At 41.0% G+C, this 12,521-nt stretch overlaps 1 protein-coding gene across 1 annotated transcript in view; it reads right to left on the reverse strand.

The window, feature by feature from the left end:
• Positions 1 to 12,521, reverse strand: part of NAV2 (neuron navigator 2) — a gene marked incomplete in the record, with an annotated part of 234,265 nt that overhangs the window by 82,400 nt on the left and 139,344 nt on the right. The window contains 3 exon segments of the mRNA XM_056527781.1: positions 9,983 to 10,360; positions 10,596 to 10,704; positions 12,283 to 12,392. Coding sequence (XP_056383756.1) covers positions 9,983 to 10,360; positions 10,596 to 10,704; positions 12,283 to 12,392 — 597 coding nt within the window.

The following is a 12,521-nucleotide window of genomic DNA, read 5'->3' on the forward strand; positions in this document are numbered from 1 at the left end:
TCTCAGCATGCCCGGACAGCCAAAGCCCCATAGCTTCACCCTAGGACCTTAATGGGCTTCTGGCCAGTCCTAGGACGAAGTCAAACTGTAGAATCTAAAGCAGTGTTTTCCAACCAGGGTTCCTCCAGCTGTTGCAAAACTACAACTCTCAGCATGCCCGGACAGCCAAAGCCCCATAGCTTCACCCTAGGACCTTAATGGGCTTCTGGCCAGGCCTAGGACGAAGTCAAACTGTAGAATCTAAAGCAGTGTTTTCCAACCAGGGTTCCTCCAGCTGTTGCAAAACTACAACTCCCAGCATGCCCGGACAGCCAAAGCCCCATAGCTTCACCCTAGGACCTTAATGGGCTTCTGGCCAGGAATAGGACAAAGTCAAACTGTAGAATCTAAACCAGTGTTTCCCAACCAGGGTGCCTCCAGCTGTTGCAAAACTACAACACCCAGCATGCCCGGACAGCCGTTGGCTGTCCGGGCATGCTGGGAGTTGTAGTTTTGCAGGGTATTACTCTTCTTACCTGGTGCCGGTGACAGTCAGAGCACACGGAGGTGGCCGGGGGGTGTCTGCAGCCTCAGACGGGTTGGTGCGGTTTCCGTGTAGCAGAGAGGAGAGGGAGGCTGCACGCTCCACTGATCTCTATGCACTTCTGCTGTAAAGATGCCCCAGGGGGTGGTTTCCCAGGGTTGCGGAGGCGGCTGGGACCTTCTCCTATCAGAAAAGACAACTCCTCCCCCCTGGGGGGTAAATGGTACATCCTAAATGACACCGGCACAGGCCGTGCCCAGATGTGGCCCATTCACCCTGATTTCCTCCACAACATGGACGAGTATGTGTGATATATGATGGGTGATGATCTAAGAGGAGTATTCTCAGTATATATGATGGGTGATGATATAAGAGGAGTATTCTCAGTATATATGATGGATGATGATATAAGAGGAGTATTCTCAGTATATATGATGGGTGATGATATAAGAGGAGTATTCTCAGTATATATGATGGGTGATGATATAGGAGGAGTATTCTCAGTATATATGATATATGATGGGTGATGATATAAGAGGAGTATTCTCAGTATATGATGGATGATGATATAAGAGGAGTATTCTCAGTATATGATGGATGATGATATAAGAGGAGTATTCTCAGTATATGATGGGTGATGATATAAGAGGAGTATTCTCAGTATATATGATGGGTGATGATATAAGAGGAGTATTCTCAGTATATGTGATATATGATGGGTGATGATATAAGAGGAGTATTCTCAGTATATGATGGATGATGATATAAGAGGAGTATTCTCAGTATATGATGGATGATGATATAAGAGGAGTATTCTCAGTATATGATGGGTGATGATATAAGAGGAGTATTCTCAGTATATATGATGGGTGATGATATAAGAGGAGTATTCTCAGTATATATGATGGATGATGATATAAGAGGAGTATTCTCAGTATATGATGGATGATGATATAAGAGGAGTATTCTCAGTATATATGATGGATAATGATATAAGAGGAGTATTCTCAGTATATATGATGGGTAATGATATAGGAGGAGTATTCTCAGTATATATGATGGGTGATGATATAAGAGGCGTATTCTCAGTATATATGATGGGTGATGATATAGGAGGAGTATTCTCAGTATATGATATATGATGGGTGATGATATAAGAGGAGTATTCTCAGTATATATGATGGGTGATGATATAAAAGGAGTATTCTCAGTATGTGTGATATATGATGGGTGATGATATAAGAGGAGTATTCTCAGTATATATGATGGGTGATGATATAGGAGGAGTATTCTCAGTATATATGATGGGTGATGATATAAGAGGAGTATTCTCAGTATATATGATGCGTGATGATATAAGAGGAGTATTCTCAGTATATGATGGGTGATGATATAGGAGGAGTATTCTCAGTATATGATGGGTGATGATATAAGAGGAGTATTCTCAGTATATATGATGGGTGATGATATAAGAGGAGTATTCTCAGTATATGATGGGTGATGATATAGGAGGAGTATTCTCAGTATATGTGATATATGATGGGTGATGATATAAGAGGAGTATTCTCAGTATATGATGGGTGATGATATAGGAGGAGTATTCTCAGTATATGTGATATATGATGGGTGATGATATAAGAGGAGTATTCTCAGTATATGATGGGTGATGATATAAGAGGAGTATTCTCAGTATATATGATGGGTGATGATATAAGAGGAGTATTCTCAGTATATGATGGGTGATGATATAAGAGGAGTATTCTCAGTATATGTGATATATGATGGGTGATGATATAAGAGGAGTATTCTCAGTATATATGATGGGTGATGATATAAGAGGAGAATTCTCAGTATATATGATGGGTGATGATATAAGAGGAGTATTCTCAGTATATATGATGGGTTATGATATAAGAGGAGTATTCTCAGTATATATGATGGGTGATGATATAAGAGGAGTATTCTCAGTATATATGATGGGTGATGATATAAGAGGAGTATTCTCAGAATATGATGGGTGATGATATAAGAGGAGTATTCTCAGTATATATGATATATGATGGGTGATGATATAAGAGGAGTATTCTCAGTATATATGATGGGTGATGATATAAGAGGAGAATTCTCAGTATATGTGATATATGATGGGTGATGATATAAGAGGAGTATTCTCAGTATATATGATGGGTGATGATATAAGAGGAGTATTCTCAGTATATATGATGGGTGATGATATAAGAGGAGTATTCTCAGTATATATGATGGGTGATGATATAAGAGGAGTATTCTCAGTATGTATGATGGATAATGATATAAGAGGAGTATTCTCAGTATATGATGGGTGATGATATAAGAGGAGTATTCTCAGTATATATGATGGGTGATGATATAAGAGGAGTATTCTCAGTATATGATGGGTGATGATATAAGAGGAGTATTCTCAGTATATGATATATGATGGGTGATGATATAAGAGGAGTATTCTCAGTATATGATGGGTGATGATATAAGAGGAGTATTCTCAGTATATATGATGGATGATGATATAAGAGGAGTATTCTCAGTATATGATGGATGATGATATAAGAGGAGTATTCTCAGTATATATGATGGGTGATGATATAAGAGGAGTATTCTCAGTATATGATGGGTGATGATATAAGAGGAGTATTCTCAGTATATATGATGGGTGATGATATAAGAGGAGTATTCTCAGTATATATGATGGATGATGATATAAGAGGAGTATTCTCAGTATATATGATGGGTGATGATATAAGAGGAGTATTCTCAGTATATATGATGGATAATGATATAAGAGGAGTATTCTCAGTATATGATGGGTGATGATATAAGAGCAGTATTCTCAGTATATATGATGGGTGATGATATAAGAGGAGTATTCTCAGTATATGATGGGTGATGATATAAGAGGAGTATTCTCAGTATATGATATATGATGGGTGATGATATAAAAGGAGTATTCTCAGTATATGATGGATGATGATATAAGAGGAGTATTCTCAGTATATGATGGATGATGATATAAGAGGAGTATTCTCAGTATATATGATGGGTGATGATATAAGAGGAGTATTCTCAGTATATGATGGGTGATGATATAAGAGGAGTATTCTCTGTATATATGATGGGTGATGATATAAGAGGGGTATTCTCAGTATATATGATGGGTGATGATATAAGAGGAGTATTCTCAGTATATATGATGGGTGATGATATAAGAGGAGTATTCTCAGTATATATGATGGGTGATGATATAAGAGGAGTATTCTCAGTATATGATGGGTGATGATATAAGAGGAGTATTCTCTGTATATATGATGGATGATGATATAAGAGGAGTATTCTCAGTATATATGATGGGTGATGATATAAGAGGAGTATTCTCAGTATATGATGGGTGATGATATAAGAGGAGTATTCTCAGTATATATGATATATGATGGGTGATGATATAAGAGGAGTATTCTCAGTATATGATGGGTGATGATATAAGAGGAGTATTCTCTGTATATATGATGGGTGATGATATAAGAGGAGTATTCTCAGTATATGATGGGTGATGATATAAGAGGAATATTCTCAGTATATGATGGGTGATGATATAAGAGGAGTATTCTCTGTATATATGATGGGTGATGATATAAGAGGAGTATTCTCAGTATATATGATGGATGATGATATAAGAGGAGTATTCTCAGTATATATGATGGATGATGATATAAGCCACATATGTAGCAGAGCTGAGATGAGACATTTTGGCCTTTTTTGCACAATAATGAAGGTTTCCCACAGTCCTGGGATTGAGCCACATGACCAGCTCAGCTCTGCTCCCCCTGTATAAGACGTTGTTGTTGTGTTGCACAGGACGTCCTGGTGCAGCAGCGCTGCCTCTCCTCCCAGACCCCACTGAATGTGTTCCCAGGCCGGGGTAATGGGGCAGGATGTGATGTCACGGGGGGGATATAAATGTGGGAAATCTCTTTTCTTTCAGTCCATATTGTGTGGACAATCGGAGAACAGCGTGACCTCATCCCTGCGATCAGCGTCCTCTTCCTGATGGAGGATCCCGCGGCTGCAGTCATTATGTGCCACCCAGCGGGGGAGACCATTACTGAGGGGCCAAAAAGGAAATCCCATATTATTAGGGGAGGGAGGGGGCCCCCAGACCTGATGCCTCTGCTACATTCTAGATCAGTGATTTGCTTAAGGCTGTCCGGGCATGCTGGGATCTGTAGTTTTGCTACAGCTGGAGAGCAACAGGTTAAAGAGAGCACTGTTCTAGGCTACCCACAGATTGGAGACCACTATTTTGGGTTACTTACAGGATGGAGGGCACCGTTCTAGACTACTCAAAAGGTAGGAGAAAACAGTTCTAGGCTAGCCAAAGGTTGGAGACCAATATTCTAGGCTACCCACAGGTTAGAGGGCACCATTGTAGGCTACCCATAGGTTGGAAGGCACTGTTCTCGGCTACTCAAAGGTTGGAGGATATAGTTCCAGGCTACTCACAGGTTTGAGGGCACAGTTCCAGGCTACCCAGAGGTTAGAGACCACCGTTCCAGGCTACCCCTAACAACAGTGGAGGGGTAGCAAAAAATTATCGTCTGACTTTAACACTATAGAGGGTGGTTAGAGAACACTGTTCTAGGCTACTCACAGGTAACAGTATGGGGAGGGGGACATTTCATTTTGATTGTTTCTGCGCAATTTTTCTATGCATGTTTTGAGGGGCTTTCCAGCTATGATGGGTTGGTTTTTTTGTGCACAATCTTATTATTAGTATTATTATTACCATTAATTTAATAAAAATGTTTTGCATTCTGCGCTTGCCTCATCATTCTTGTAATTTGTTTTTCTTTTTGCAAGGGGGCGTGGCTTAGTGTGCGTTTACCATCTGCTGAAATATCATATGCTCTGCTCCAGAGGTGGCGCATTCCTTTAAAAATCCAGGCGGTTTACAAAAAAAACGGAAGTTAAAACACAAACTCCGCCAGAAAAAAATGCATGCATATAAAGTAAAATTGCGCAATTTTTTACGTAAATGTTAAATGCCCCTGCCTCCTCCATGACGCAATCACTATGCCGATTAAACCCATGAATCTGCACTTATCACAGAAGGTCAGATTAGCAGAAGAATAAAGATATCACAGGGGAAGGAAAGCTGCTGATGGGATCAATGTACATTGTACGTTCGCTGTAATCTGATAATACAGCGAATGTACAACATTCAAAATAAATTGTATAATTAAAAGACAAAAAAACAAAAAGGGAACGAAAAAACATTCGCAAACCTAATATAATGACTAAGCATTGTGGGTAATAAGTGATTAGGGCAAATAACGCTGTAACGTGCGGAAGAACTGCGGGAAATACTGGATAATGATTTATGACTTTGGCGCCACCCAGTGTCTATAACACTAAATTGCATTCTATTACGGATCTTCTCTTAAAGGAGTAGTCCAGTGCGGGGCCCCGGCAGCCCCGGGGGAAGGAGGCGTGTTGACCACCGCACAACGCGCCCCCTCAATACAACTCTATGGCAGAGCCGGGGCGTGTCGGCCGCCACTTCATGCGGTGGTTGTCACCCGCTATCTGACCAGCGAGTCGGGGCCCCGTACAGGAGATTGCGGGGCCCCAGCGGTTGGTCACCAACCCCCCCCCCCCCCGGAACTGAAACTTATCCTTAGGATAGGGGATACGTTTTTCAGCACTGGACTATCCCTTTAAAGGGTCACATAAGACACAGGGATTGAGATAGGAACTCTGCAACCTGTCAACTAAATGTACGATCATTCAACGGCGCATGTCTGCATCTGAATATAGAGCAGTGTTTCCCGACCAGGCTGCCTCCAGCTGTTGCAAAACTACAACTCCCAGCATGCCCGGACAGCCGCTGGCTGTCCGGGCATGCTGGGAGTTGTAGTTTTGCAACAGCTGGAGGTCCACAGTTTGGAGACCACTGTCCTAGAGACTCAGGGGTCCTATAAAGGTCTTACCCGCTGGTGATCTCGTCGCTTCGGATGTTCTTGCTCAGGACGTCGCCGTCGCTCATGTAGCCGGTGGGGTCGGCGCTGACGCTCTCCAGGTCCATCTCGTCCCCCTTGTCGTCGCCGTGCCCCATGTTGCCTCTTGTAGCCAGCTGTCTCCGGAGCGGCGCTGGGTACACATAACGGCCGGATTCGCAGTTGATGAAGCGACTGGCGCTGGCCCGCGGAGGGTACCCGTTGCCCATAGAGGGCGCGTCTCCTGCCTGCAGGCGAGGGCTGGACTGGCCCAGCCGCCATGACAGAGGGGTGGGCCGGGAGGCCAGGCTGAGGAGGCTGCGGCCGCTGATCTCAGTCGTGATGTTGCTGTCAAACGTGGTTTCCAATGTGCTGGATGGAGAAGAAACATGTTAAAATTAAACCACATGTATAAGATCTCTGCTGGATGTCAGTGAATGGAAATGTTCACATATTGAAATGGTCCTGAAGAAGTCCTGCTCACACAGCTGAGGGTTTGTCACAATGCATGCTATCTAGGTTAGGCCATGCTGAGTGAGTCTAATGGACTGTATGGATTGTTATCAGTGATGTATGATGGCAGCAGGACTCGCCGCCCGGGCCCCACCTGTGGCTGATCTGGGTTCCCCTGAGGCTGGACATGGTTTCCTCCAGGTTCTGCCGGAGATCCGCAATGTTCTTCACTGTTCTCAGTCTACGGGTCTCTGGATCTTCACCTGAGAAAAAGGGAAAATAGAAGAATCAGGAAAAGAGATCTATCTATCCATCTCGTATCTATCTATTTAACTATCTCATATCTATCTATCTATCTATCTCATATCTATCTATCTCATATCTATCTCATATCTATCTATCTATCTCATATCTATCTATCTCATATCTATCTCATATCTATCTCTCTATCTCATATCTATCTATCTATCTCATATCTCTCTATCTCATATCTCTCTATCTCATATCTCTCTATCTCATATCTATCTATCTCATATCTATCTATCTATATCATATCTATCTATCTCATATCTATCTATCTATATCATATCTATCTATCTCATCTCTATCTATCTATCTCATCTCTATCTATCTATCTATCTATCTCATCTCTATCTATCTATCTATCTCATATCTATCTATCTATCTATCTATCTATCTCATCTCTATCTATCTATCTCATCTCTATCTATCTATCTCATCTCTATCTATCTCATCTCTATCTATCTATCTCATATCTATCTATCTATCTATCTCTCATATCTATATCTCTATCTCTCATATCTATATCTCTATCTCATATCTCCTATCTATCTATCTATCTATCTCATACCTATCTATCTCATACCTATCTATCTATCTATCTCATACCTATCTAACTATCTATCTCATATCTATCTATCTATCTCATATCTATCTCACATCTATCTATCTCTCTCATATCTATCTCACATCTATCTATCTCTCTCATATCTATCTATCTCATATCTATCTATCTATCTTTCTCCTATCTATCTATCTCATATCTATCTATCTATCTATCTATCTATCTATCTCATATCTATCTATTATCTCCTATCTATCTCACATCTATCTATCTCTCTCATAGCTATCTCTCTCATATCTATCTATCTCATATCTATCTATCTCATATCTATCTATCTATCTATCTCCTATCTATCTATCTATCTCATATCTATCTATCTATCTATCTCATATCTATCTATCTATCTATCTATCTATCTCATATCTATCTATCTCATATCTATCTATCTCATATCTATCTATCTATCTCATATCTATCTATCTCATATCTATTATCTCCTATCTATCTATCTCATATCTATCTATCTATCTATCTCATATCTATCTATCTCATATCTATCTATCTATCTATCTCATATCTATCTATCTCATATCTATCTATCTATCTCATATCTATCTATCTATCTATCTATCTCATGTCTATCTATCTATCTCATATCTATCTATCTATCTCTCTCTCTCTCATATCTATCTCATATCTATCTATCTATCTCATATCTATCTATCTATCTCATATCTATCTATCTATCTCATATCTATCTATCTATCTCATATCTATCTATCTATCTCTCTCATATCTATCTATCTATCTCTCTCATATCTATCTCCTATCTATCTATCTCCTATCTATCTCTCTCTCTCATATCTATCTCATATCTATCTCTCCACACACCTCATACCCCAGGATTCCTGACTATGTCTCTCTATCTCCTGGCACTTCTGCGCTTGCCTCATCATTCTTGTAATTTGTTTTTCTTTTTGCAAGGGGGCGTGGCTTAGTGTGCGTTTACCATCTGCTGAAATATCATATGCTCTGCTCCAGAGGTGGCGCATTCCTTTAAAAATCCAGGCGGTTTACAAAAAAAACGGAAGTTAAAACACAAACTCCGCCAGAAAAAAATGCATGCATATAAAGTAAAATTGCGCAATTTTTTACGTAAATGTTAAATGCCCCTGCCTCCTCCATGACGCAATCACTATGCCGATTAAACCCATGAATCTGCACTTATCACAGAAGGTCAGATTAGCAGAAGAATAAAGATATCACAGGGGAAGGAAAGCTGCTGATGGGATCAATGTACATTGTACGTTCGCTGTAATCTGATAATACAGCGAATGTACAACATTCAAAATAAATTGTATAATTAAAAGACAAAAAAACAAAAAGGGAACGAAAAAACATTCGCAAACCTAATATAATGACTAAGCATTGTGGGTAATAAGTGATTAGGGCAAATAACGCTGTAACGTGCGGAAGAACTGCGGGAAATACTGGATAATGATTTATGACTTTGGCGCCACCCAGTGTCTATAACACTAAATTGCATTCTATTACGGATCTTCTCTTAAAGGAGTAGTCCAGTGCGGGGCCCCGGCAGCCCCGGGGGAAGGAGGCGTGTTGACCACCGCACAACGCGCCCCCTCAATACAACTCTATGGCAGAGCCGGGGCGTGTCGGCCGCCACTTCATGCGGTGGTTGTCACCCGCTATCTGACCAGCGAGTCGGGGCCCCGTACAGGAGATTGCGGGGCCCCAGCGGTTGGTCACCAACCCCCCCCCCCCCCCGGAACTGAAACTTATCCTTAGGATAGGGGATACGTTTTTCAGCACTGGACTATCCCTTTAAAGGGTCACATAAGACACAGGGATTGAGATAGGAACTCTGCAACCTGTCAACTAAATGTACGATCATTCAACGGCGCATGTCTGCATCTGAATATAGAGCAGTGTTTCCCGACCAGGCTGCCTCCAGCTGTTGCAAAACTACAACTCCCAGCATGCCCGGACAGCCGCTGGCTGTCCGGGCATGCTGGGAGTTGTAGTTTTGCAACAGCTGGAGGTCCACAGTTTGGAGACCACTGTCCTAGAGACTCAGGGGTCCTATAAAGGTCTTACCCGCTGGTGATCTCGTCGCTTCGGATGTTCTTGCTCAGGACGTCGCCGTCGCTCATGTAGCCGGTGGGGTCGGCGCTGACGCTCTCCAGGTCCATCTCGTCCCCCTTGTCGTCGCCGTGCCCCATGTTGCCTCTTGTAGCCAGCTGTCTCCGGAGCGGCGCTGGGTACACATAACGGCCGGATTCGCAGTTGATGAAGCGACTGGCGCTGGCCCGCGGAGGGTACCCGTTGCCCATAGAGGGCGCGTCTCCTGCCTGCAGGCGAGGGCTGGACTGGCCCAGCCGCCATGACAGAGGGGTGGGCCGGGAGGCCAGGCTGAGGAGGCTGCGGCCGCTGATCTCAGTCGTGATGTTGCTGTCAAACGTGGTTTCCAATGTGCTGGATGGAGAAGAAACATGTTAAAATTAAACCACATGTATAAGATCTCTGCTGGATGTCAGTGAATGGAAATGTTCACATATTGAAATGGTCCTGAAGAAGTCCTGCTCACACAGCTGAGGGTTTGTCACAATGCATGCTATCTAGGTTAGGCCATGCTGAGTGAGTCTAATGGACTGTATGGATTGTTATCAGTGATGTATGATGGCAGCAGGACTCGCCGCCCGGGCCCCACCTGTGGCTGATCTGGGTTCCCCTGAGGCTGGACATGGTTTCCTCCAGGTTCTGCCGGAGATCCGCAATGTTCTTCACTGTTCTCAGTCTACGGGTCTCTGGATCTTCACCTGAGAAAAAGGGAAAATAGAAGAATCAGGAAAAGAGATCTATCTATCCATCTCGTATCTATCTATTTAACTATCTCATATCTATCTATCTATCTATCTCATATCTATCTATCTCATATCTATCTCATATCTATCTATCTATCTCATATCTATCTATCTCATATCTATCTCATATCTATCTCTCTATCTCATATCTATCTATCTATCTCATATCTCTCTATCTCATATCTCTCTATCTCATATCTCTCTATCTCATATCTATCTATCTCATATCTATCTATCTATATCATATCTATCTATCTCATATCTATCTATCTATATCATATCTATCTATCTCATCTCTATCTATCTATCTCATCTCTATCTATCTATCTATCTATCTCATCTCTATCTATCTATCTATCTCATATCTATCTATCTATCTATCTATCTATCTCATCTCTATCTATCTATCTCATCTCTATCTATCTATCTCATCTCTATCTATCTCATCTCTATCTATCTATCTCATATCTATCTATCTATCTATCTCTCATATCTATATCTCTATCTCTCATATCTATATCTCTATCTCATATCTCCTATCTATCTATCTATCTATCTCATACCTATCTATCTCATACCTATCTATCTATCTATCTCATACCTATCTAACTATCTATCTCATATCTATCTATCTATCTCATATCTATCTCACATCTATCTATCTCTCTCATATCTATCTCACATCTATCTATCTCTCTCATATCTATCTATCTCATATCTATCTATCTATCTTTCTCCTATCTATCTATCTCATATCTATCTATCTATCTATCTATCTATCTATCTCATATCTATCTATTATCTCCTATCTATCTCACATCTATCTATCTCTCTCATAGCTATCTCTCTCATATCTATCTATCTCATATCTATCTATCTCATATCTATCTATCTATCTATCTCCTATCTATCTATCTATCTCATATCTATCTATCTATCTATCTCATATCTATCTATCTATCTATCTATCTATCTCATATCTATCTATCTCATATCTATCTATCTCATATCTATCTATCTATCTCATATCTATCTATCTCATATCTATTATCTCCTATCTATCTATCTCATATCTATCTATCTATCTATCTCATATCTATCTATCTCATATCTATCTATCTATCTATCTCATATCTATCTATCTCATATCTATCTATCTATCTCATATCTATCTATCTATCTATCTATCTCATGTCTATCTATCTATCTCATATCTATCTATCTATCTCTCTCTCTCTCATATCTATCTCATATCTATCTATCTATCTCATATCTATCTATCTATCTCATATCTATCTATCTATCTCATATCTATCTATCTATCTCATATCTATCTATCTATCTCTCTCATATCTATCTATCTATCTCTCTCATATCTATCTCCTATCTATCTATCTCCTATCTATCTCTCTCTCTCATATCTATCTCATATCTATCTCTCCACACACCTCATACCCCAGGATTCCTGACTATGTCTCTCTATCTCCTGGCACTCGGGGGCGCTGTCCTGAGGTTACCTGGTGACCCACTTACCGGACAGATCCTCCAGGCAGGACGTCCCTGTCTTGTTATAGAGCGGGGGCTCCATGTGGACCCCTCCCGTGCCGCTCTCCACCGAGACGTTCCCTTCGTTGTCTGTAGACCTGTAGACACAGACACGGGTTTAGCCATATGCACGGGGCCGGCGGCTTTACATAATTCATCACTATAATCTCTACACCATTACAACCGCCAAACCGCAGCCATGAAATATTCATATACAGGCCACGCTA

The sequence above is a fragment of the Hyla sarda genome, chromosome 6 (genome assembly GCF_029499605.1).
Source record: "Hyla sarda isolate aHylSar1 chromosome 6, aHylSar1.hap1, whole genome shotgun sequence".
Taxonomy (NCBI): Eukaryota; Metazoa; Chordata; class Amphibia; order Anura; family Hylidae; genus Hyla; species Hyla sarda.